This window comes from Lissotriton vulgaris, chromosome 2_1 (genome assembly GCF_964263255.1).
Source record: "Lissotriton vulgaris chromosome 2_1, aLisVul1.2, whole genome shotgun sequence".
Taxonomy (NCBI): Eukaryota; Metazoa; Chordata; class Amphibia; order Caudata; family Salamandridae; genus Lissotriton; species Lissotriton vulgaris.
The window spans coordinates 2,102,156,023-2,102,183,686 of record NC_141687.1 but is presented as its reverse complement, the minus strand read 5'-3'; the positions used below and the strand labels follow the sequence as shown (position 1 = coordinate 2,102,183,686).

General features: G+C 44.6%; 1 protein-coding gene across 3 annotated transcripts in view; it reads left to right on the top strand.

Moving 5' to 3' along the window:
• Positions 1–27,664, top strand: part of NEDD4 (NEDD4 E3 ubiquitin protein ligase) — a 1,992,497-nt gene that overhangs the window by 1,073,078 nt on the left and 891,755 nt on the right. For all 3 annotated transcript variants that reach the window (XM_086958341.1, XM_086958342.1, XM_086958340.1), the window contains one exon: positions 3,865–4,059. In XM_086958341.1, coding sequence (XP_086814467.1) covers positions 3,865–4,059 — 195 coding nt within the window. The remainder of the gene's footprint in view (positions 1–3,864; positions 4,060–27,664) is intronic.

The following is a 27,664-nucleotide window of genomic DNA, read 5'->3' as shown; positions in this document are numbered from 1 at the left end:
GCGTGAATATCTTTTTGCTAAAGTTATAAATAAAGTGACTTGTTTGGGCCACTACCAGAGCTGTCGGAAAGGTTAGGTTAAGGAAATGTTGAGATAACGCCAGGGATAGAACTATAAATGGATAGCTGTAAAAAAACGCTTGAATTTTTCATAGTCCCCATGACTTCAGTGATGTAACATTAATGGCAGCACCCCCACTCTGAATATAATTTTAGCAGATAGCATCTCTTCACACACCACATTTATATTAAAAGGAATCCTTAGCTTGCATCCTGCCACAACATTCCGCTTTTTGTGCCTCCCTATGCAGTGGCATAACGCTGTGCTTTCTACCCACCCAGTGAAAGCAGAGTGTCAATGCTGCCCTGATATTGACTCTGACAGGCACTAGTCAGTGCAGCATGCTTTCCCCTTTCAGCACTGCCATCAGAGACCAGCGGCTGACAGGTAAGAAGGCCTGATAAGTAGAGGAAGAGCAACACCTGGGCTCCCCACCTCCCTCTAGTCTGTGAAGGCCTTTCCCCTCCTCTAGGATCACCAGAGAAGTGATCATGTTCCTTGCTGACATCACAGCAATGGAAAACAACTTCTGAATTTCATTGCTGTGGCATGGGAACAGTGACTAAGAAGACCTTGAATCTGGTTAGTCAAGCTAAGGGGCGCTCGGTGAGAGCCATACGCATATATATTACGCATATATGGTACCTCTAAGTTAGGACAATATTTGACTGCTGGAAGCACTCATGGAATACCATAAGTGTTGATGTTCATAATGCTTTGTTATATATGTGCTGATGTACACAGTAGTAGAAAATGTTTTAAACCTAATACTTCTTCCTGTGTTCGCATTGGGTGAAGAGTATACCACATCAACACAGGTTTGTGGAATCTTTCTGTGTCCTTCAAGTTTGTCTTTAAGAAAGTGACTTTCTTGTTTTGTTAGTTAAACTATACGTGAAGGTACATAAAAGGAGCTTTCCTTTATAAACTCCAGTATTCTAATTGCTACAGTCCGCTTAGCAACATAATTATTCTTGCACAAAATGAAGTAAAAAAACAAATGTAACGTTGCCATTAGTAGGAAGAGCCAAGTCACTCAAGATGGGGGTGCTGAATGCAATACTATCATGGACAAATGAGATTATGTGTATTATTTTAGCTACATTTCCCATTAAACAGACTTTATATTAGACCAAAAGTGAAACAAAGTGTAGGATCAGTTGGTTTATTCTAGTCCACAGAACACAATCCTGTGATAAAGAGACACTCTCAGGACAACCAGTGCAGTGAGTGGCATCCAGCTGTTATTGATCGCCACAGATCGTTTGGTACAAACTGCTTCATTTCATCTTGCACTTTCCAGCTTGTTAGTGACATCATATCATTTAAGTGCATAACCACTCATTATCCTTGCCCAAGTGAATATGATGGACAAAACTATCTAGCCACATTGCCAGATAAATATTAAGTTGTCCTCTTCATTTCGTCAACAACAAGGTACGAAAAATGCAACCGGTGACACAAACAAAATAAAAAAAAAATTCAAACTAAAGCGAAGCTATAGATGGCCTAGAGTATGTGAAAACAAGTGTTGTGAATGTATCTAGGACCCTAATTAAGACATTCCCGATTTATGCCCTTATGTGGTTCTAACAAATCATATCCTTATAAAGGCATAAGAATCATATCCATATTAAGTCATAGCCAATGCAGTCCAAATACGGCAAGGCTACTCCTATAGACTCCTAGAAAGCACAACACATTCTTAAACATACCAAGCCTCCAGCAGCCCGGGATTTCCCCCTGCTTCTATTTTGATTTTTCCTAGAACTCCTGAGAGTCCTAAAAGAACTGCCAGTTCTTAGTGACATCTTACGTCCAACCTTGCGTCAAACTCTGCACCTTCCAGGTATAAATATACCAACATCTGCCTTAAGCAACACACAATAGTTTGGAGCAGATCGGCTATCTACTTGCCCGACGCCCAGCTGATGCGAGTACCGAAGGAAGCCGACCCTCCCTGCTGACGCACTGAGAGAAACACTATCTTTTCTCCTGCCGAGAAATCCAGCTCCAGTGTTTTCCGGTCACCCTTGCGGGTTGCTGGGAGATCGAGTCCTGAGAGAGAGATACAAGACCTCCTTCATTCTATACCCAAGGTACGGAGCTGATTAGACCCATAGAGAATTCTTGATTCAGATTATTGGCAAAAACTGTAACTCATCTACTCCTTCCCACGTACTAGGCTTAGGTTAGGTACACTGGGGTAGGCGTATCTTAGAAACACCAGTTGAGTACGTTTAGTCATTATTTTATCATTGTATGTATTTTATCCATTTTAAGTATCTTATGGCTCAGAAACCATTTGAATGCTTTTACAGTATTATTTCATAATACTCCTTTTACTGTACGCACTTTATTTTATAACAAGTATTGCAATTGTGGCAATTCATTTCTCTTGCATGAGAAAGAAGACTACTCAATAAATAACCCTTTTATTGAAAACGCCCGTCTCTCTATTTCTCTGCACTTCTGGTGAAACGAACCATGCACGATTGACTGAGTAAAATAGCTATCTATTGTTTCCGCGACTCTGGAGATATACTCCTTATTCTGGAGGGAGCAAAGTTGTCATGTTTATGCAGTTGTCAGAAGCTAATCCCTTCTTGTCTATTCAGGAAAGCTAAACACCTTCTTGTTTACTCGAGAAAGTTTCTAGTGACCTCTGAGCTAGCTGGCACACACAATTAAGTCTAACATATTCAATAGAGACCTAGTCGACCTCAGTCCTACGTCTAAACTATCGTTTATGTTATTCCCATGCGCAGAGCCTATTGGGAATATAGGACCTACACTACACAAGCATAGTCATCCAAGTACATTATTCTGTCTGTTTCATTATCCTTGTTCTGCACAGCCCTCCCCAGTTCTTTCTTAGATCTTATCATCCTGTGATTTTTTTCCTCTCACCTCCAAGGCTTTCCAATGTGGCAAGCCGTCAAAGTGGTGCAGAAAGTTTCTCATTTGGGTGCATATCCTCTTCCATCTTGCCCTGTGAAAGGCTTCGTTTTTCACTTTTCTCTTAGCTGCAGTAATATGTTTTCAGTTCTGCCACCATGATTCTACTTTCTTATCCGGTTTGGTGTTGGAGTTTACCCTTTCAGCAGGACCAGTGAACCTGACGATTTTTTTTGAATTAAAATTGCTAAACCGCCCACCTCTCATTCTTTTTGGTGCTGTGCATTGGAAAGTTTGTCGAGTCTTGTATGTGCCCCTCACCTGAACTCCTCCTGACCTTTTTGCTAGTTGGCGCTCTCATACCCTTTATCAATTGTTTGCTTCGGGTTGTGCTTGGGTTAACTCCTGTTTAGCTAATTGCGAACTGACTGTACAGACCTTCAGTAGCGTAAGTGACTGGAGGGAACTTCTGATGGCTGTCAAGGGTAGCTTCTTGAAAGGTGCTAATAATGTAGGAGTGTCTTGGAAACATTGAAAGCCATATCAGAGTGTCGGTATAAATAGTGTTTTACTGAAATATTTGGTCATTCCATAGGTCCATGGATTTTATAGGTCTATTATTGACTAAAGCATCCTTTAATTCTGAAATAATATTACATATAGACAATAAATGGCTGATTAAACAGGTAAACTGTTTTACAAATGTTATTTTTATATAGTTCGTACAAAAAAGTTGTTAGAAACATTGTATTGCACTGCGCTATTGATATTAATATACAGAAACAATGATTCCTCATGTATATTTCATTTATGTGTTTACATTCTGGGGTGTACCAATGCTTTAAGGATGCTAATATTTATTTTAACACTGCATATTACATTGTCTTTACTTCTTTTATTTAATAGACTTCCGTTGATGTAGCAGTGGCAAGTGTGTCTGCATGCAATCAACAACAAGGTGTATCATCTGAGCTGCTTCAACCTACTTTTAATGTGCAACCTGAAATGAAATCCGGATTTCTACCGAAAGGCTGGGAACTACGGCATGCACCAAATGGGAGGCCTTTCTTCATTAACCATATTACAAAAACGACTACATGGGTAAATTGTGTTTGTCTTCATAATATAATATTTTACCTAATAATTTTTTTTCATAATTTTGACCCACTTCCAAAACAGGGAACCTGGAAAAATTGGGCCACTAAATTAGTAAGCAGTGGGCAGCATCTTCTCCTATGCACTTCCCTATGTTACACTGTACTTTTTTAAAAGTACAGAACACTCTTGTCTCTTTCGAGTACCTTATGTTTTTTCAAGTTCAGAAAAATCAAGAAAATTGCTCCGTCTTACCAATGTAGGATCAGGAAGCGACTTAATTGTCTAAGGCATGTTCACTACAATTGCAAGGCTTTAAAATATGAACAGGAGTTATTGACAGGAGCAGCTTAGTTATGGGCACCAGCCACGACCCCTGGAAAGTGAATGTGGATCCCAAATGAGACATTAAGCTCCTTGGGAGCAAAGACGCCAAAATCTTGGGTTGTCTGTCGCAGTCCCATCTGAGTGCAGAGATAAGCAGTATCCTCTTAAATGTGTGCCTTAACAAATGGTATATGATGTTGTCAAAATATATATATATATATATATATATATATATATATATATATATATATCAATTGGCTATATGGGCTCAAGAGGCCCAAATATTCATGTGTGAATACAGAAGATACAATGTAATGGGAGTTAACCGAAGAGGTTCATATAAAAATGGTTCAGAGGGATTAGCGGGTAGGGGAAGACTTGGGGTAACATCATGAATAGATTTGTTGGAATACTGGATCACTTAATGATAATTGTTGAAGGGCTTTTCTGTGATTGCATAGGAGTACGATGGGGTGATTGTTGTGATAATAATATACAAATTAAATATATGTGTAATTTGAGATGCCTAAGGGACCATACTAATTATTTGGTATTAATGTTTATCCAGTATTGGTTCTTTCATAGTTTCATATGCTTGAATCAGTCCCCGTCATCGAAGTGAGAGTCCCACAGTATCATAGTAAAGCAGTAGGTATAACCATTATAGGCTATAAAGCAATAGACCAAACTTGTTCTATAAATCAGGTGCGAGCACCCTGTAGAACACTCCCAAGTGAGGCTGAGTCCCTCAGAATTTCACCGCACGCCGTGTGTGAAGTGAGTCTCCTTGAGCTCTGCTCAGTTTTTTTCTTCAAGCAAAATATTCAGAACTATTTCTACTTCTACACTGTCTGACACTAAAAGGCTTTTTCCGACCCTGTAAGACCTGTGGGAAGAAAAGATTACATGTGGATGAACCCCATAAGGTAATCATCTTTATTGCCTCTACTCAGCACAAGGTAAAGGAATGCAAAATTTGTCATACCTTTTCATCCAAGACTTTGAGGGACAGGGAAGGAAGCTTCTCTTATGGCTTCAAAAGGCAGAAACTCAGAGGTCATCTTCTGAGGAGGATAGCAAAGCCTCTTCAAGATCTCGCAAAAGATCATGATCCCAGGCTGGAACCTCTGAACAGAGCAGAAAATTGCTTGATACTTTCCACCAGACTAAGGACACTAATTAGGAAAAACAAACAATTCTCCTCAGAAACATTGTCTGAACCAGCTATGCCTTCTAACAAGGCTAGTGATTGTCCTTAGTCTTCCTCCTCAGATCCGTTGAAGACAAGGCCTAAATCCTTACACAGCTCTGTCAACGGCACCATCACCGTAGACAGCAAGATCGTCGACGATGACGGCGGGGACTACTGTCTTGTTGAGACCATCGACGGTAAAAATGACAGCAACAGCCATAGACGCCCCCATCACATAGACAAGGATTACAGCGTCAATGAAGACCTCATCGACGACCCCGTCGACGATACCATAGTCGACGATGACCCCCATCATCGTCGATGACGACTTCGTTAACGATGCTTCAGTCAACCATGACTCTGTTAGCAATGGCTCCGTCGACGCTTACTCGGTCGCTAACGATTCCATTTACGAAGTGCACAATGTCCACAACTTCAAACCATGAAACCTATATTGCGCTAACGACGACACCGTCATTGAAAATTAAAATTACTAAAATATCAAAGACCTCGTTGCGATCTGAGGTTACTTCACCCAGCAAGGTGTCACCTCTGCCTGAGCGGAAGGACCTTTCAGGTCTTTGACGGCGACTCCTGATCCACTAGCAGACCTCTAAACTGCGGGGTACCCCAAGGTTCCTCCCTGAGCCCCACGCTGTTCAATGTGTACATGAGGCCGCTGGCTGAGGTCGTCCGACAATACGGTATTAAGATCATCTCGTATGCGGACGACACTCAGCTGGTGGTCTCTCTGGCACAGAAGAACAGCGGGCTCCCCCAATCCAACCTAGCAGCCTGCATGGAGGATGTTAGAAGATGGATGACAGCATCCTCATTAAAACTGAACGGCGACAAGACCGAGATAATGCTCCTCGGCCCCCCTACTCCCACCCCTATTGACCAGCTATGGCCCTCCAGTTTAGGCCCTCCTCCATCCCCGAAGGAGGACATTAAAAGTCTGGGAGTCTGGCTGGACAAAACCCTTACCTTTAATACTCAGGCAACTAAAACTGCAGCAACCTGCTTTGGGATCATCCAAATGCTGAGAAAGATCCTGCCCTTGGAAGCTAAGCAGGTTGTTATTCAGGGCCTCATCCATTCCCGACTCGACTTTAACAACGCCCTCTACTTGGGAGCCCCTGAATACATGCTGCAGAAACTTCAGCGCACACAGAACTGTGCAGCTCGCACGCTACTCCAGATCCCTCGCAGAGAATCGGCTAAGTCAGGGATCAGGTCACTCCAATGGCTCCCTGTTAGGGAAAGAATAAAATTCAAAACCCTGTGCATATCGCATCAAGCCTTCCATAGAGCTAGCCCTGAGATTAACCACACACTTCTCACCCCCTATTGTCCTGGTAAACCACTTAGATCTACGAACGCATTCCTTGCTGCAGTTCCCAGAGTCAAAAGGTCCAGAGCAGGAGGCAGGTCCTTCACGCTCAACGCTGCTAAATTATGGAACTCCCTTCCCTTCTCACTAAGGTCCAACCCTATTCTCTCGTCCTTCCGCAAAGAGTTAAAAACATTCCTCTTCAGAAATGATTTCCCGCCCTGGATCTCCCCCCCCGTCCCTCAGAGTTCTATTCCCTCTACTTGGACGCCCTCGGGCAGCAGCCGCGCTTTACAAAACCACTTCACTTCACGCCTCCAAGTCATCTACTGGACCTAGAAGAGTCTGGTGATGACAGCCCCTTTGGAACTGCTCGTAGCCCATCAGAGCTCCGGGTCAAGTGCAGAAGACGACGATTTCAAAGATGGAGTCCAATAATATCAGGGGTATAATCCTCCTCCTCAGAGGCATTATGAGGAGTTCAGGTACTATTCTGATCCTCCACTCAGATAGGACTAAGTACCAATTCCAAGATCTTTGGTTCAGGATCTCTAGGCTATTCGTATGGATTATAGAAAACAGATTTCTTACCCTCCTGCAGTGTTGCAGGGACTCTGCTCATGCACAGAACTATGTGCAGGAAACCAGGACCTCAGTGTATTGTGGTGTACCAAAAAAGCCACCTCGGGCCCAGAACCCCAATCCGACAAGCAATAGTGTCTCATTCGTTTCCCATACTACAACGAAGCTACCAATGATTAGACAACCTAGAACAACGACTTTGTAAACTCTCAGGAATAGTGGGAAACAAGAACACTATTTCACTCTAACACTCATACTAGTCCACAACATGAGTAATCAGAGACAAGTTATAGTTTAAATGTTTATTTTAACTAACATGCTCTAAGATGCAGTACACAAGCCAACATTAGCAGAAAAATGCATAAGAATAATACAATCAGCATTGTTACAATTCTATAAAGCACAAAAGGGGAAATCATATTATAATGACAGTGGAAACAGGACTATAGCGCCTTTACCACCCTCCCCTTGCTGAGAGCTACTTTATTATAATTATAGAAGACCTCTAGGCTTTGTCAGGGTTCCCCATACCTCCAAGAACAGATGCAATGAATCACATCCCAGGACAATCACAGCTCTTCATCGTTGGAAAGGTTTTCTCCAAGTACCTTCTCATGCATGTAAGGCCATATTAAAAAGCACCCGAGTTTCAGTTGCGCAGCTGTGCCTCCTGTTATGTCTATGTGCATGGAACTGACCAATGTGATTCAACAGCATACATTGTTATTCAACCTTAAACATGCTGTCCAGACAGAGAGCACAGTGTACGGCTATATATGTGAAAAGCAGACAGTTCTCATATGAAGAAGCACAAGCAGTGTATTTACGAGAACAGAGCCATGTAGTGTTGTGTGCAAAAGCGGCAGAATGGTGTCTAAGCATATATTTCACTTATGCTAATTTAGCTATGTCTGCAATTAACCCCATATCCTCACTACAGCAGAACAATCTGTTGTCCCACCTCCACCTGCTTCTCCACAAACCCCACCATTTCCTCCACCTGTCAGTCCTAGAATGATGCTGGTTTGTCACATTGCAGTACCACTGAGGGAAGATCCATCATCTGATGATGACGGAGAAGAAGGCAAGATTCCCGAACCTCAGCCTTCACCAAATGATTGGATGACTATGTCATACCCAGTGCATCACCACCCCCTCCGCACCCTGTGGATTCACCTCCAGAAGTCATCTAACGTTTTCGTAAACTAATGGTTAGGGCAACGACACGGTTTCACAACCCTATTTCTGTCAAACAGTCCCAACTATTTCCTCTATGACTTTACGGAACAAACAAGTAAGGCAGTTCGGTCTATATCTATTATAGACTACATCTGGCAAGAGAGTGTGAAAATCATGAAAAACCCCTGCTACAGTGGAGGCTATCCTGCCTCATATTGATAAAAAGTACAGGGCTCCAGAGGATTCACCTGCACGCCCGACAGGACACCCTAAAGCAGATTCTGTAATTTCTCAAGTGGTGCAGTGGCGCTCCAAAAACCCATTTGCAACTATATTGGCGCCGCCAGACAAAGAAGGGCGACGCTTAGATAACATAGGCAAAAGGTTTTCCTACATGTTTGCCATCACCATTCGTGCGGCCATCTCCCTAGTTATATTGGCACATTGTAATAGACAAATGTAGTCAGAAATTGGTTCCCTCATCGACCGAAGACCTGCAGACAAAAGATCTGAGGCCAGGAAAATATTGCTGGAAGGCAAGTGTACCCACGCAGAGGTAAAGCAGTGTGGCATGGACATTGCCCCCACTGGCTTCTGACAGCTAGAGGGCGCAGCAGTTTTAAGACTCAAAGGATGGCTTAGGACAACCTCATTTAGGCCTGAAGTTCAGTATATGATCTATGATATGGCCTGTGATGGGGACACACTATTTAGCAAGCATATCAATGATGCCCTCTTGGCCCTTAAGACTGATACCAACACAGCCAAGTCCCTTGGCACGCTCCAGTAAAGGAAGATGTCCTTTCAAGGGGTAAGCATACATACAGGGGTGGTTATCAGCACTCCCAGTCATTCCAAACCTACCAGCCCAAATTTAGACCTGCCTATCAACAAAAGGCATATCGTCAACTATCCACAGGGTTATGCAAGGCAAGGTCCCCGCAGAAAACTACCACTCCAGAGTTGGGATACAGACTGCAAACTGATCTCAACCAAGTACCAGCTACATCACCTCCGTCACACTCCGTAGGTGCATACATCTCCAATTCTACATCAATGGAGAAACATAATCTCGGAGAGATGGGTATTAGACCTAGTTACCTATGGCCATACCTTGGAGTTTACAAAAAGACCATCCAACACTCTGCCAAGGGCAGCGCACCCCCTCATCTTCACTTATTAAAAAAGAAGGCCCTCATAATGCTTGCCAAGGGGGCAATAGAAAAGGTACTGGGGCCAGATGTATGACCCGTTTTTGCATGCGCAAACGGGTTTGTGACCCGTTTGCGCATGCAAAAACCTACAGGGCTATGTGCAAACCCTATTTACCGAGTCACAATACATTTGCGTCTCGCTAAATAGGATTTAAGGGTATTCCCTTCCTAATAGCGACCCCAAATGCCGTGACTGTTTTGCAATGACAATTGCGGTCGCAAAACATTCGCAGTTTACCACACTTCACTGAAGGGTGGTAAACCACTTGCAAATGGGAAGGGGTCCCCAGGGACCCCTTCCCCTTTGTGACTGGCTCTAAAAATATTTTTTAAGGGCAGGCAGTGGTCCCAGGGACCACTACCTGCCCTTAAAAAATGAAACGAAAACGTTTCATTTTTCTTTTTTTAAATGCATTCAGTTTTCCTTTAAGGAAAACGGGCTGCATTAAGAAAAAACTGCTTTACTTAAAAGAAATCACAGACATGGAGGTCTTCTGAGCCCAGAATGCCAACTTACTTGGGACGGTCAGCTATTCCCAATTGGGTCGTAAATTGCGAGTGCATCATGAATATGCATGAGGCATGCAATTTGCCACCCCATTGGGAATCGCAATCAGTGTTGCAGACACTGTTGAACATACCAATTTGCGATTCGCAAATTGCGAGTCGCTATTGCGACACTATTTCCTAGTTACAAATTCCTTGGTCGTACATCTGGCCCTTAGTTGCTCAAAAAGGAAAGGAATTCTACTTCCGTTTTTTGCTCATACTCAATAAAACAAGGGAATGGGGACCCATTTTGGACCTCAGAAAGCTAAGCAAATTTTTCTCCAACCAATCCTTTTATATGATTACTCCCTCCAACCTTCTCCACCTCCTAAACAGCGGAAACATCTCTAGACCTGGAAGATGCATATGTCCATATCCCCATTCATCCCAAGCACTGCAAATTACTCCGCTTCACAGTAGCTAGTACCCATTACCAATTCCGAGTCCTTCAATTTGCGATTCGCAAATTGCGAGTCGCTATTGCGACACTATTTACGAGTCACAAATTCCTTGGTCGTACATCTGGCCCTTAGTTGCTTAAAAAGGAAAGGAATTCTACTCCAGTTTTTTGCTCATAAGCAATAAAACAAGGTAATGGAGACCCATTCTGGACCTCAGAAAGCTAAGAAAATTCCTCACCAACCAATCCATTTGTATGATTACTCCCTGCAACCTTCTCCACCTCCTAAACAGCGGAAACATCTCTAGACCTGGAATATGCATATTTCCATATCCCCATTCATCCCAAGTACCGCAGATTTCTCCGCTTCACAGTAGCTAGAACCCATTACCAATTCCGAGTCTTCCCATTCGGCCTGAAGTCAGCCCCTCTCATATTTACCAAGTGTTTGGCCCTGGTAGCAGCGGCTCTCAGGTCATCAGGTATTCCCCCTACCTAAACAACTGGCTGCTAAAAGCTGCAACTTCATGGCAAGCTGCCAGAGCTATCAAATCCTGCCTGTCACTGTTTCACAAGCTGGGTCTCACTGTAAATCAACAAAAATCTTCAACTACTCCCAGTCAAACAATGCAGTTTCTATGAGCCGATCTGGATATAATCCAGAACAAAGCCTTCCTCTTCCAGGGAAGACAACGGAGACTTGCAGACTTGGCTCACAAAATTTCATGAAAACAATATGTTTCAGTAAGACTGTTCATGTAGCTACTGGGAATGCATCGGTCAAAGTTCACCTGGCGGCTATTTCCCGACACAGACGATCAGCGCAATCTCTCTCGCTCTGTTTTACTAGAGTGATAAAACCGTTTATAAAAAGCCTGTTCAGTGCTTTCCCACTGGTGATAGATCCTCCCCCAGAATGGCACCTTAATGTGGTACTCTTGCAGGTCATGAAACAGCCTTTCGAATCCATTCTAAAGCTGAGTTAATGTTTCCCAAATATAAGGTTGCTTTATTAATCGCTCTCACCTCCACAAGAAGAGTCTGCGAAATAAAGGCTTTTACAACGCAAGAGCCTTATCTGCGTTTCACTGAAGAGTGTGTATTTCTCAAAACAAAACCAACATTTATTCCTAAGGTTCCTACTTAATTTAATCTCAATGAACCTATCATATCACAGTCATTTTTCCTAATCCGGCATCACCGGCTGAAAGATTGCTTCATACATTGGACATTAAGCAATGTCTTAAGTTCTGTCCCCACCGTTCAAATAATATTCGCAAAACAGAGGAACTGCTAGTGTCTTATAGTCAATCTTGTCAAGGGACGGCAGTTACGAAAGCCACAATAGCAATGTGGATGTCAGTAGAAATTGTTTTGACACTCCACAGCTGGCAAATCGCTAATAACAAAAGCTAAAGCACATTCGACAGCTGTGTCCACTTTGGCTGCTCGGTTTGCAGGTATTCCACTAGAGAAGATATGTTGTGCTGCGACTTGGAAGAGCACCCACACGTTTCCTGCGTGGAATCAAGCATGTGAATCTATAAGAGATACCAATACTGGATAACTGCAGTTACAGGTAGGTAACTCATTAGGTCTCGCACCTGTGATGCAACGCGACGCGCTGTCGCAATGCGAGATCTATAGTCGTCGACTATGATTTCAAGGGCTTAAAGGGCGACAGGAGATGGGCACGCGCACTCTGCAGGCCGGACTGGGGCACGCGCAGGCTCCAGGCCGAACTGGGAATGTGGAAGCGCATGCCGTGGGCATCTCCTGTCCCCCTTGAGACGGGTATGCTCAGACGTGAGTCCCGTGCTCTCCACACCACTGGAGTTCAGCTATCCTGGCTGATGACGGCTGATGGTTCCTGGTTTCGCCCCCGCCCGCAACGGTGATTTTGTGCTTGAGGTCCGCAGAGCTGGGAAACTAAGGTGCAGTCTCACTGACCTGACTGGGGACAACACTTTAAAAATTCATGTCTAAACCCTAAGTCTAGAGTTAAAATGTGAACCGTAACCCCACAGAATAAAAAATAAATGCAGCAAGGAATGATATTCTTTCCAAAGCAATATAAGCATTCTTAGCACGGTTGGAAAGTTAATAGCATCTTATTACTCTATTGCTAGTGTAGTATCTGCTTGGCCTCGCGACTCGACCTTCTGGTGGAGCGCGTGGATAAGCAGAGACCTCAGTGGTGTTATTATTTAGATTTAACATTCGCGCATGCTTTGTATACCTCGTGCTAGGCACATTACAGGTAATACAGTTTCATGCATGATTCAAATGTGAACCGTTACCGATGGTCATTGTGAAACCTGACTTGGTGGCTACACCAAGTGATGTGCTATCCGGTTAAGTTTTAAGTTATAAATACTTTAATTCAACTTGAATGTAAGTGTCTTCACTACACTTACTTTTATTGCGACCGCGACCCACGCAATTTGATGCATTTCCAACATTTTCGCTACCTCAAGTTTCTCCTTCTTCGTGGATGAACTTTGGCATCGGGATCACTCTTCCTTATTCCAATTCACATTTCCCACGTGTTTTCTTCGTCAGTGTGGATTTGTTCCGGTTTATTCATTTTTGATCTCTCTGATTGGACAACCGTTGATTCTAGAGATGTCCCGCCCCAGAGGGTATTTCTGCAGGTAACCGTTGCGCATTGGCTCTTTCCGAGGCTCTTTCCAATTAATGTGGTTGTGATTGGTTACGCCCTTCCAAATGCGTTAACCCTCAATACCACGTTCAGAGCGGCAAAGAAAACTCCTTATTAGTACACTGCGCAATACACGCAAAGAGTTTTTAAAGGCCCACTGAAGGTGTACATTCTTCGTGCGTTTCCTTTGACTATTGAAGATTTGTATATAAAGGCAGACTCAACGTGATGAAGCACTGGTCATTTTAAGTACTGTACTTTCCAGGAACACGTTCCAATTTTGATGGGGTCCAGCTTATTTCTGCATCGAACATTCTACATACAACATCGCCATCTAATGTCTGGTTGTGGTATCTGCAGGACAGTCTTTCTATTCTGTGTTTCTCTTCGTTACTTTACATTGAATTTTCTTTTTGCAGGTGCACTCTTTTGATGTATGTTCTATGTTAATTCATTTACAGTCATATTGAGTGTAGTATTACATTTTCACAAGATTCGTACTATACTATTTTGAACAACTGAAACTTAAGTTTACCTACATCTTCAGGATTATAATTTTATTCGTCACAGATATTTCAACCTTATTGCATTTTTCTTACTACACTAGCATTTAACGATGGCTGCACCTGTAGCAAATATAACTATTAATCCCCCCAAAGAATTTTTATGTGTACCTGGAGATCCCCCTGTTCCATGGCTACAATGGAAAGAATACTTCTTAAATTATGACTTGCCCAGGACTCCGCAGGCACACGCCAGGAGCATTTACAGATCGAAAACTTTTTAAAATTGGTGTGATAACTCTGTGTATTTTAAAACTAAGCCTACCCAAACAGCTGAGAGCGTTCATTGCACACGCCGGCTGCAATCGATTCCTTGACGCCATTCCGGCGAGAATTCTGGCCACGCCCACCTTCCAGGCCACGCCCCCATAGGCAGCCTATTCAAGCGCCATTCCGAGCGCCGAAAACAGACTTGCCCAGGACTCCGCAGGCACACGCCGGGAGCATTTACAGATCGAAAACTTTTTAAAATTGGTGTGATAACTCTGTGTATTTTAAAACTAAGCCTACCCAAACAGCTGAGAGCGTTCATTGCACACGCCGGCTGCAACGATTCCTTGACGCCATTCCGGCGAGAATTCTGACCACGCCCACCTTCCAGGCCACGCCCCCATAGGCAGCCTATTTAAGCGCCATTCCGAGCGCCGAAAACAGACTTGCCCAGGACTCCGCAGGCACACGCCGGGAGCATTTACAGATCGAAAACTTTTTAAAATTGGTGTAATAACTTTGTGTATTTTAAAACTAAGCCTACCCAAACAGCTGAGAGCGTTCATTGCACACGCCGGCTGCAACGATTCCTTGACGCCATTCCGGCGAGAATTCTGGCCACGCCCACCTTCCAGGCCACGCCCCCATAGGCAGCCTATTTAAGCGCCATTCCGAGCGCCGAAAACAGACTTGCCCAGGACTCCGCAGGCACACGCCGGGAGCATTTACAGATCGAAAACTTTTTAAAATTGGTGTGATAACTCTGTGTATTTTAAAACTAAGCCTACCCAAACAGCTGAGAGCGTTCATTGCACACGCCGGCTGCAACGATTCCTTGACGCCATTCCGGCGAGAATTCTGGCCACGCCCACCTTCCAGGCCACGCCCCCATAGGCAGCCTATTTAAGCGCCATTCCGAGCGCCGAAAACAGACTTGCCCAGGACTCCGCAGGCACACGCCGGGAGCATTTACAGATCGAAAACTTTTTAAAATTGGTGTGATAACTCTGTGTATTTTAAAACTAAGCCTACCCAAACAGCTGAGAGCGTTCATTGCACACGCCGGCTGCAACGATTCCTTGACGCCATTCCGGCGAGAATTCTGGCCACGCCCACCTTCCAGGCCACACCCCCTAATTGCCTATATCATGTGTTGCCAGAGGAAGCGCAGCGGACGAGCGCAGCGGGAGCGCCGTTTGCGTGCCGAGGGCGCGCCTAAGGCAAGCCCGTCTGCACCCGTCCGCGACCGACCGGGGCCAGGGGCCCAAACCCCTACATCTCTCACACGTCACAGACAGTGTTACACAAGTAAGAGACTGAGAGACCTTTGCCCCGTTTTACCTACCCTCTGTCATCACACAATGGAGCCACTGGACCTAGGTACCTGCCCTCATTGCTCATTTAGAGGAAGCTGCATAGTGCCCGTTGTCCCTAACCCTGAAGCGACTCTTGTGAAAGGGGGTCTCTTAAACTGCAGATCCATCAGCAAACACACTCTTCAGCTGTGGGATCTCATATTGGATGAGGACTTGCTGATATTGTTCTTAACTGAGACCTGGCTGGGAGAACACTCTGATCCAGACATAGTGGACACTATCCCACCAGGCTACACCCTCCACAGACTTGACAGGATAAAAGGTAGGGGAGGCGGTATTGCCATTATCGTCAAACACCCTTTCGAGTGTGTTCTAAAGCCAGTAAAAATTGATGACAGCGAAGCAGGCGAATTTAGCATTAAACTGACTCAACATGAGACTATCTCGGGCATCCTAATATATAGACCTCCTGGGTCCCTGGGCAACTTCCGCAGTAGCCTATTAGAAGGGGTTACTCAGACCGCAATTAAACACAATAAGGTTTTGGTGCTGGGTGACTTAAACCTACACTTAGAGGATCCCGTTCAGAAGGAGGCAGAGGATGTTCGTCTGGTCTTACAAGAATTACAGCTCAACCTGCTAAGTGTCGCAGCTACACATCAGAGGGGTCACTGTTTGGACCCTATCTTTGCGAGCTGGGATATGATAAAAGTACTCACCCCTTGTCAGCTCCCTTGGACTGACCACTTCCTGGTCCCTTTTCAATGCTTTTACCAGACTGCTAAGACAATTGACAATGGAAAAGGAAATACTATGAAACGCAAATGGAGACAATACTCCAAAGAAAACTATATAGACGCCATCCAGAAAGCACAACCTTTACGCTCCACGGATAGTGATCAGGCGAACACGGATTTTAATCTACTTGTAACTGCCACCTTGGATGAGCTAGCTCCCATGTGCAAGGGTAAAGCCAGAGAGGGCAGACAACGTACTGCCCCATGGTTCACTACAGAACTCCAGCAAATAAAATCTAACTGCAAAAAGCTTGAAAGGAGCTGGAGAAGGAACCCGAGTGAACAAGCAAAAAAACAGTTATAGCTCAGCACACCGGAGCTATCAGTATGCGGTGCGTAGAGCAAAAGCCAAATACTTTCAGACTCGTATTGAGGATGCCGAGTGCTCCTCGCGAGAATTGTTCAAAATGTATAAAGAAATATCTCTAGTCTCTAGCTCTAATACCCCTACTAAGACCTCCATGGAGGTATGCAATAAAGTCGCTGACTTCTTCTCCAGTAAAGTCAAAAAGATTTACGCGTCCTTCTCTCAACAACCAGATAAGGGTATAGATTTTATAGCAGACAGCTCACTGGCAGCCCCTGGTTCTTCATTACTAATTTTCGATGTCCCCGCAGCTGACAAGCTAATAAAGATCTGTCGAAGTGTGAAGTCTGGATCCCCTAATGATCCGGCTCCTGCCTGGGTCATCTCAGAGGGCCTGACAGCCCTGGAACCTCACATCAGACACGTCCTACAAACCTCCTTTTCCACTCAACAGGTCCCGATGGAGTGGAAGAAGGCCATAGTACTGCCAATAAGGAAAAAACCGAATGTAAGCTTGGAGGTGCTAGAAAACCTTAGACCTATTTCCTTATTGCCGTACGTGGCGAAGGTGGCTGAGAAGGTGGTTAACGCTCAGCTCACAGAGCACCTGGAAAAATGGAATTTACTCCACCCCTCACAATCGGGATTTAGGGCGGGCTACTCCACGGAGACGGCCCTCCTACGAGCCACTGAGACTTTAAGAGCAGGGGCAGATGCAGGGCATACTATAGCCTTGATCATGCTCGACCTAAGTGCGGCTTTTGACACCGTAGCACATTCCATCTTGCTACGGTGTCTGAACGAAGCCGGGGTCGTTGGTCCTGCGCTGTGCTGGTTGCAATCGTTTCTGACGGAAAGATGTTTCCAGGTACAGCAAGGGGCATGCCGCTCAGTGGAGATGTCACTAGACCAGGGAGTGCCTCAGGGCTCAGCGCTGAGCCCCACTCTTTTTAACCTATACATGGCCTCCCTAGCGAAAGTTGTACAGTCTTTTGGGGTGGAATTGGTGTCGTGGGTGACGACACCCAGCTGCTAATCTCCCTATCGCAGAACACCTCCAACACCCCTAACAACTTTAAATCCTGTATGCAGGCACTAGCAGAATGGATGGATGCCCATTGTTTAAAACTCAATGGCTCTAAAACAGAGGTGCTGGTGGTAGGGGGTAAAAGCGAAAACTGGTCGGCTGAGTGGTGGCCTTCATGTCTGGGCCCCACCCCCATACCATGTCAGGAGGCTAAGAATTTAGGAATCTGGATGAATCCAGCTCTCTCATATGATGGCCACATAAGGCGTCTTGTGGGCAAATGTTTTGGAGTACTAAAGACCCTAAACAAAACCTTAGACCTCCTCCCTCTATCGGCCAGAAGGACACTAACGCAGGCACTGGTGACCTCGCGGTTAGATTATGGCAACATCCTGTTCCTTGGGGCAACCGAGGGCAGCATAGGTCGCCTACAAGTCATACAGAACTCCGCCGCCAGACTGGTGTTAAGAAGACCCAGGAGAGCCAGCTCGAAAATGGCGCTGGATGCGCTTCATTGGCTGCCCGTGAAGAAGCGTGTGCTGTTTAAGTGCCTCCTCTTCTGTCACCGCATCGTCTGGGACAGTTCACCGACTTACCTAAAGGATCTAGTCAGCCGATATGAACCTACTAGGACCCTCCGTTCGGAGGGCACCGGACTGCTGACAGTCCCCAGGATTAGGAAGGCTAGAATGGGTGGACGCTCCTTTTCGCTCCAAGCAACTCAACAATGGAACAAACTTCCCCCTGCTCTGAGACTGGAGAGCAGTGAAACGCGGTTTAGGGCTTTGCTTAAAACTCATCTGTACACTGCTTAGATCCTGGGTTTGTCTGCTGTTCCAAGGACAGCTTCAGCGCGGGGACACGCCGTGATGGCGTTACTGAGCGCTCTACAAGCTCTATATTATTATGTATTCACCATTAACCATGCAAACAAATTATCTGCTGACAGGAAAAAGGGTCTTCTGATGCATAGTTTAGGTCCTGAAGGCTTAAGGATCTATGGTATATTGAACAAGGATGCTGTTTCAGTCTAGCTACAAGACAACTGGATAATTATTTCTCTCCTTAGGTCTGTATAGGGGGAGGTCACTCGTTACAAATTCTTTCAAATGAAACTACAGAGAAACGAAACCTTTGATGATTTTATAACAGCTCTCCAAATATTGGCCATTGATTGTAGATTTGGTTCCATAGAGGAAGAACTAATCAGGGACCAAGTGGTAATGCATGCTTACGATTCTGCGATACAAGATAGATTATGGGTCAATGGGGACAATGCGTTAAAAGATGTTTTAGCAGTGGCCAGGAACGCAGAACTGTCTGGTAATTGCGCAAAAGTGCTTAAAAAACAAAATGCTGAGATTAATTAACGGGAAACTGTAGCTAGGATCATTTCTAACAGAGATAAGGACAAGCCTTCCAAAAATTTCACTAAGCAGAAAGTTCCAAATAATGACAAACCATTCAGGTGTTTCAGATGTGACAGTAATAATCATCTAGCAAATGACAGAAGTTGCCCAACTTTAAGACAAAGGTGCTCCATCTGCAAGAAAGTGGGTGATTTTTCTAAAGTATGTCATGCTAGGAATTTTAGGAAAAAGTGAAGTGCATTGAGGAAGGTTCCATTTCTTCAAATAATGATGACACGGATGATGAATCCTATGACTCTCTGAATAGGGTGGTTCTTAACATTTTACAAGATAATGACTCGAGTAAACCAATGTGTGATTTGTCTATTGGGGGTGTTAACATTCATATTGCAGCGAATTCGGGTTCTCCGTTTACCATTGTTAATGAGTCAGTCTGGATGAGAAGATTTGTCCCTAAATTAGGACAAGAATTGCTTCAACCGGACATTGCACCTTTGAGCTATAAAGGGGCACCAATAGATCTCCTTGGTTACAAGAGTTTAATGTTCAGGTTCAAAAATAGAAGTGCGCTATGTAAATTATATATCTCGAAAAAAGGCCCTTCAGTTTTTGGTTGGAGGAACCAAAGGAAAATCAACATTATTCTAGACCCTAATGAGAACGTTTTAGTTTGGGATCAAGGAGAATTTTTATACAAAATGTTTTGTGAAAAATTCGCTGATGTATTTTCGGGTAGATTGGGCAAGATTAATGGTTTTGAACATCTTATTCGTCTTAAACCAGATGCTTCTCCTAAGATTCACAAATTACGCAACATTCTTTTCTCTGTAAGAGATGTTGTCCAGAAGGAATTGTTAAGTTTGGTCAAAAAAGGTGTAATTGAACAGTGGAAGCTTCACAATGGGTTTCTCCATTGGTCGCAACCAGAAAACCCAATGGAAACTCAGATTATGCATAGATTTGAGACATTTACATTATAAAATACTGGTTTCCTCTACCTAAAATTAACGAAATGATCACAAGAAGTAAAGGAATGCACATTTTTTCCACAATTGATTTGTCACAGGCATAACATCAAATTCCTCTTGTAGAATTTTGTAGGGATTTAACTACCTTCATCTCACATGTTGGGTGTTTCCGTTACACTAGAATGCCTTTTGGCCTTGCATCCGCGGCTGCGGTTTTCCACCGTTTAATGCAGAACATATTTGGTGCTTTAAAACATGTACTAATTTTTCAAGATGATATTTTGGTTATGGGAAGGGACAACATGGATCATAAAGAGAAATTGTGTCCTGTATTAAGCCTGTTGAATAAGTTTGGGTTGACCATTGAAACTTCCAAATGTAAGTTTGCCACTGACAGTGTTACAATATTGGGACATGAGATTAGTGCTGCTGGAATTTATCCCCCCAAAAAATTGGTTTCTGCCATTTCAGACGCTCCTAGCCCTAAAACCAAAGAGGAAGTTACATCATTTTTAGGGTTGGTAGAGTTCTTTTCTAAATTTGTTAAGGATTTTTCCAGCAGAACTTCCAACATTAGAGAATTAATGAAATCCACAACCAAGTTTTCATGGTCCAAAACATGTGAAGAGGAATTTATGGACATTAAGAATGCCATTATTTCGGCACCAGCTCTCCAAGGTTTTGATACCTATGGGAAAAATATTATCACCACAGATGCTAGTGGCACAGGCATTGGTGCGGTTTTCTCGCAAATTGACACAAGAGGTAATGAGTCCATTATTGCATATGCTTCCAGGTCTCTGTCCCCAGCTGAATCACGTTATTCAGTTATTGAACGGGAAGCACTAGCGTGTGCATGGGGTTTAGAGCATTTCCGCACGTTTGTTTGGGGTTCTGAGATCATCGTAAGAACAGATCACAAACCTCTTGTCAAGGTGTTATCTAATGTTGGTATAATTAATGTGTCTCACAGGTTAGCACGTATTTCGATGAGGTTGCTTGATTTTGTATATAAGGTTGAGTATTTACCTGGCAGGAAAAATGCTGTGGCGGATTTTCTATCAAGGCTTCCTGTACATTTGGTTGAGAATCAGGATGATTTGATGGATGAGTTACAAGTAGCACTAATTTGGGACAATGGTTGTGAATCCTTTACCACACAGGAATGGCAAGATGCTACTACTAAGGATCTTAACTTAAGTGCTGTACTAGAGTATGCCATGAATGGTTGGCCTAAAAAAACGGGAGTTGGTGATGTTAAACCGTTCTGGGAGCTCAGAAATGAGTTGTCTATGGTTGATGAAAATCTCATGAGAGGGGATAAGATTGTTCCGCCTTCCTTTTTAAGAGAGAAAATCTTAGATTTGTGTCATGAAGGACATTTAGGCATTTTTAAGGCCAAATGTATTGTCAAGAGTAGATTATGGTGGCCTGGCATAGATATGACAGTAGAAAGAATGGTCAGAGATTGCAGTCTATGTTCTTCAGCTGATAAGACTTTAAAAACCCTCAGACCTCCTATGGCGGATTTGGAATGTCTAATGCTCCTTGGGAGTGTGTGGCAGTTGACATTATGGGTCCGGATGGTGGTTCAGAGAAATTTGTCATTTCTATGATGGAAGTTTTTTCAAAGTGGCCTGTTATCCACAGAAACACCATCCGCATCACGACCAACTCCGAAGACACCCTCACCGCCGCCGAGCACCTCCACTTCCAGATACACACCGACCCCAAGACCACCCTCAGAGGCACTCTCATCTACAGACCCCCGGAACCACGCACACAATTCAGCGAAGCCATCGCAGACTTCGTCAGCCCACACGCCCTCACCTCCTCAGACTACATCCTCCTAGGGGACCTCAACTTCCACCTGCAGAACAACAATAACAACACCACCACCACCCTGCTGGACAACCTCGGACTCAAGCAACTGGTGAACACCCACTACGCCGGCCACACACTTGACCCCGTCTTCTCCTCCAGCAAGCACATCTCCTTCAGCCACTCCACCGGACTAAACTGGACAGATCACAGCTGCGTCCACTTCAACTTCAGGAGAACGACGACCCACCACCACCCGCAACAGGTTCCCCGTAGAAGCTGGAGCAAGATCACCACCGACCAGCTCACCACCTCCCTTAGCCAGAACCCTCCCACCAACACGACGGACCCCAATGAAGTAGCCTGCAACCTCACACAGTGGCTCACCAACTGCGCCAATGACCTTGCACTGCTGAAGAATCCTCTCAGCAGACCCGGCAGCAAGAAAGCCTCGTGGTTCACCAACGACCTCAAAAACTCCAAGAAAACCTGGCGCACCCTCGAGAAAACCTGGCACCACGACCAGTCAACAGAAAACATGACAGCCCTCAAGAACGCCATCCGCGAACACCACCAGCTGATCCGAACCACCAAAAGGACAACATTCAGAGGACGACTAGACAACAACACCCACAACAGCAAGGAACTCTTCAGCATTGGTAAAGAGCTCTCCAACCCCAGCGCCTGCAACAACATCACACCCTTGCAAGACCTCTGCGACTCACTCGCCTCGTTCTTCCACCGCAAGATCGCCAACATACACAACAGCTTCGGCGCACAGACCATGCACCCAACCACCGAACCAGCGCCCCCCACCACAACCCTCTGCAACTGGACCTCGGTCAGCACCGAAGACACCACCCGCATGACGTACACCATCCACTCCGGCTCCCCAACCGACCCATGTCCGCACCACATCTTTAACAAAGCAGACTCCATCATCGCACCCCAACTCCGGGACATCATTAACAGCTCCTTCGCATCCGCCACCTTTTGGGAGAGCTGGAAACATGCCGAGCTCAGCGCCCTCCTGAAGAAACCCACCGCGGACCCCACGGACCTCAAGAACTTCCGGCCCATCTCGCTCCTCCCTTTTCCTGCCAAAGTCATCGATAAGACCGTCAACAAACAACTCTCCGCCTTCCTCAAGACAAACGGTTCCCTCGACCCCTCGCAGTCCGGTTTCCGAGCAAACCACAGCACCGAGACCGCCCTCATCGCAGCTACCGACGACATTAGGTCCCTGCTCGACAACGAGAAAAACAGCTGCCCTCATCCTCCTTGACCTCTCAGCAGCCTTCGACACCGTATGCCCCCGGACACTGATACAGCGCCTCAGCAACACCGCAATCCAAGGGAAGGCCCTGGAGTGGATCATCTCTTTCCTCGCCGGAAGAACCCAGAGAGTCCGCCTCCCCCCCTTCCGATCCGCGGCCACCGAAGTCATCTGCGGCGTTCCTCAAGGATCCTCGCTCAGCCCCACCCTCTTCAACGTCTACATGAGCCCCCTCGCAGCCATCGCAGGCCAACACAACCTAAACATCATCTCCTACTTTGACGACACCCAGCTGATCCTCTCCCTCACCAACGACCCCGCCACCGCCAGAGCCAGCCTCCAGGAAGGAATGAAAGACGTCGCGGAATGGATGAAGCTCAGCCGCCTGAAACTAAACTCAGACAAGACGGAAGTCCTCATCCTGGGACCACCCCCCTCTGCCTGGGACGACTCCTGGTGGCCCCCTGCACTGGGCACCGCCCCTAAGCCCACGGACTATGCACACAACCTGGGCTTCATCCTGGACTCCTCCCTCACGATGACCAAGCAAGTCAACTCCATCTCGTCATCCTGTTTCAACACCCTGCGCTGCTCCGAAAGATCTTCCGGTGGATCCCCACCGAAACCAGGAAGACGGTCACCCAAGTCCTCGTCACCAGCCGACTGGACTACAGCAACACCCTATACGCTGGAACCACAGCCAGACTCCTGAAAAGACTCCAGCGCATACAGAATGCTTCTGCATGACTCATCCTGGACATCCCACGTCACAGCCACATCTCTGCCCATCTGAGAGACCTGCACTGGCTACCCGTCAGCAAGAGGATCACGTTCAGACTCCTCACCCACGCGCACAAGGCTCTCCACAACATGTGCCCAAAATACCTCAACAGCCGTCTCACATTCTACACACCCACCCGCCAGCTCTGATCCGCCAGCCTCGTCCTCGCCACCGTCCCGCGAATTCGCAGAGCCACCGCTGGAGGAAGATCCTTCTCCTACCTGGCGGCCAAGACATGGAACTCCCTCCCCACCCACCTACGGCTGACCCAGGACCATCTATCCTTCAGGAAACAACTCAAGACCTGGCTGTTCGTGCAGTAGCGGCTCCCCCTCCTCCGAGCGCCTTGAGACCCTAACTGGTGAGTAGCGCGCTCTACAAATTTGTCTGATTGATTGATTGATTATTAAGATTATCAAAAAATTAGATACGGACACGGTTATTGCATTCTTGGATGAAGTTTTCATCACAGAAGGTACCCCTGCCACCATAATCAGTGACAATGGTGTGCAATTCACTTCTGATGCCATGGTGAGTTTTTTAGCAAAATGTAGAGTCATTCATAAAACCACTTCATTGTATAACCCAATTGGTAATGGTTTAATTGAGAGGTGGCAATTCAATTAGCATGTAAAAATAAAATTTCTTGGGAAATTCAAATAATGAAAACATTGTGGGATTACAGGGTTGCTTTATCAGACTCCACTAATTTTTCTACTTTTGAGTTAATGAGAGGGAGGAAACCCAGGTCAAAATCATATCCAGGATGGATTAAAGACCTTAGTGATGTTTACTGGTCCTCTACAGAGGTAAAAAACAATCTCAATCTCAAGCATGACAAGTATAAAAGATTCTATGATGCTAAGCAATCTACTAAAAAAGTGAAATTAAATGTTGGGCAATGGGTCAAAATTAAGAAACCTGGTTTTATTAGGAAGGGTTCAAGCAGGTTCAGTGATCCCAAACGTGTTATTGCATTCAGGAAAAATGCTGTCATTTTAGATGATAGGAAATGTTGGAACCTCAAAAGAGTAGCATTGTGCAACAGACCTTCTATTAAAAATGACGAAAACAAGTTTTCTAAAAAATATAGTTCAAAATCCATTCCAATGTCCAGTGATGAAGCCAACACAGAACAGACGTCTTCTCCCATTAAACATCAGGTTGTCAAGCAGAAAAGAGTTGTTAGACGTCCAGCTATTTTGAACGATTATATGTGTAAATAAATTTGTGTTTTGTTGCAGGGGAGGAGATGTGTAGTGTCTGCTTGTCCTCGCGACTCGACCTTCTGGTGGAGCTCGTGGACAAGCAGAGACCTCAGTGGTGTTATTATTTAGATTCAACTAACACTCGTGCTTTGTATACCTCGCGCTAGGCACATTACAGGTAATACAGTTTCATGCATGATTCATATGTGAAACGTTACCGATGGTCATTGTGAATCCTGACTTGGTGGCTACACCAAGTGATATGCTATCCGGTTAAGTTTTAAGTAATAAATACTTTAATACAACTTGAATGCAAGTGTCTTCACTACAGCTAGTACTGAGGGATATGCTAAATTCTAAATAGTACTAGATTTCCTGTTTATTTACTTCACCTCGCTGCTCACTAGTACTCTCAGACTTCAACATTAGACAGAGTCGCCCATCGCTGCTTGTTTATTTTGGATCCCCCACCTCCCCTTCTGCACTATAAGCCCTGCCCCCACTCTGCGTGCACAAACAAAGCATTTCCCTTATCTGATTGGCAAGCCACAGTGGTGCAGGACGGATGCAGGGGCAGTGTCCCCCATTTGTATGTTTCTGTCTGGTTCCCCGTGTGCACTCACTATTCATTCCGCCTCGTCCTTGCTTTGTGTTGTATTGCAAATACATTTCTGCCATTTATTTATGTATACTTATTTTTGCTCACTGTCTCGCTCCCCTCACACTGGATCTCTCTTGCTTCCAAGCTGTCTCTTGGTGTCCTCTCACTGACTGTACTCCGTCCTGTCAGTCTCTTGCTACCCTCACACTACCTATTTCTCCCTTGCCATTGGTGCCTGTCAATGGCTCTCATTGTTCGAGTCCTGCTCCCTCTCTTATTAGCCATCTGTTGCATACCGTCACTCTGGCTGTCTCCTATATACCTTCAGAATGACTCTCGCTTACCTTCTCACTGGGTGTCACTTTTGTCTGTCTCCCCCCCACTGGATCTTTCTTGCTTGCATTCTGACTGTCTTTCTTGTGTCCTCTTATGACTGTACTCTGCCCTGTCGGTCTCTTCCACCTCACACTAGCGTGGGTGCCACAAAGGTCTCGCATTTGCAACAGTTTGAGCTATTGCCATTGTAAAGACAATGCCTTTCACTTATGTGTTTCCAAAACCTGCAAGCGGTGTTTACGCATATTTGCTGGTTTTGTAAACACATAAATAAAAGATATTATCATTTACAATGCAAATAGATCAAACTTGTGTAAATGCCCTCACTCTATCTATCTATCTATCTATCTATCTATCTATCTATCTATCTATCTATCTATCTATCTATCTATCTATCTATCTATCTATCACCCTCCACTCCATCTATTCATCTATCCATCTATCTATCTATCGCCATCACTCTATCTATCTATCTATATCTATCTATCTATCTATCTATCTGTCTGTCTGTCTGTCTGTCTGTCTGTCTGTCTGTCTGTCTGTCTGTCTGTCTATCTATCTATCTATCTATCTATCTATCTATCTATCTATCTATCTATCTATCTGTCTGTTTTTCTATCACCCTCACTCTATCTGTCTATCGCCCTCTATCTATCTATCTATCTATCTATCTATCTATCTATCTATCTATCTATCTATCTATCTATCCATCACCCTCACTCTATCTATCACCCTCACTCTATCTATCTATCTATCGCCCTCTACCTATCACCCTCCACCGATCTATCGCCCTCCCTCTACCTATCTATCGCCCTCACTCTATCTATCACACTCACTCTATCTATCTATTGCATCACCACAGCATCACTCAGCACCACCACAGCATTCCTCAGGGGCACCACAATATCACTATGTACTACCACAGCATCACTGAATGCCACAGCATCACTCGTTGCCACCACAACATTACTCAGCACCGCCACAGCATCAATCTGTACAACCATTCAACAACATGTGGTTCAAATATGTTCTCTCAATGTTTCAAGCTTTATTACAAATGTCACAAAAAGATGTTAATATTTCACTTCTGTTCTTGGATTTTCGTCACAATAAAATACACTGAACATAATCTTCACAAATGTTATTTACAAAAGTTTAAGCTATTGCCATTATAAATTACATTTATTTTATTTAAGTATTAATTATTTAACAAAATTAAAAGCCATTGTTATTTGTAATATCAATACATCTAAATCACGTAAATACAACACATATTGCATTACAAATGCTATAGGTGTCACATTTGCAAAAGTTAAAACTATTGGCATTGTAAATGACAATGCCATTAATTTCGCTATTTTCAAAACCAACACATAAATAAAAAATTTGTCCAATAGCTCAAACTTTCCTAATGCGTGTTTTCTTTCTGCAACAGTCGGACTATTATCTTTTCTTTTCTTTTAAATATATTTTCAATTTTCAATTATTATTTTATGGTTTAAATCTTTTTATTGAAATTACAGAGAAAATAAAACAACAGGACCACCACATTACTTCAGGCTCCGCAATACAAACTCCAGTTCAAGAAAGAC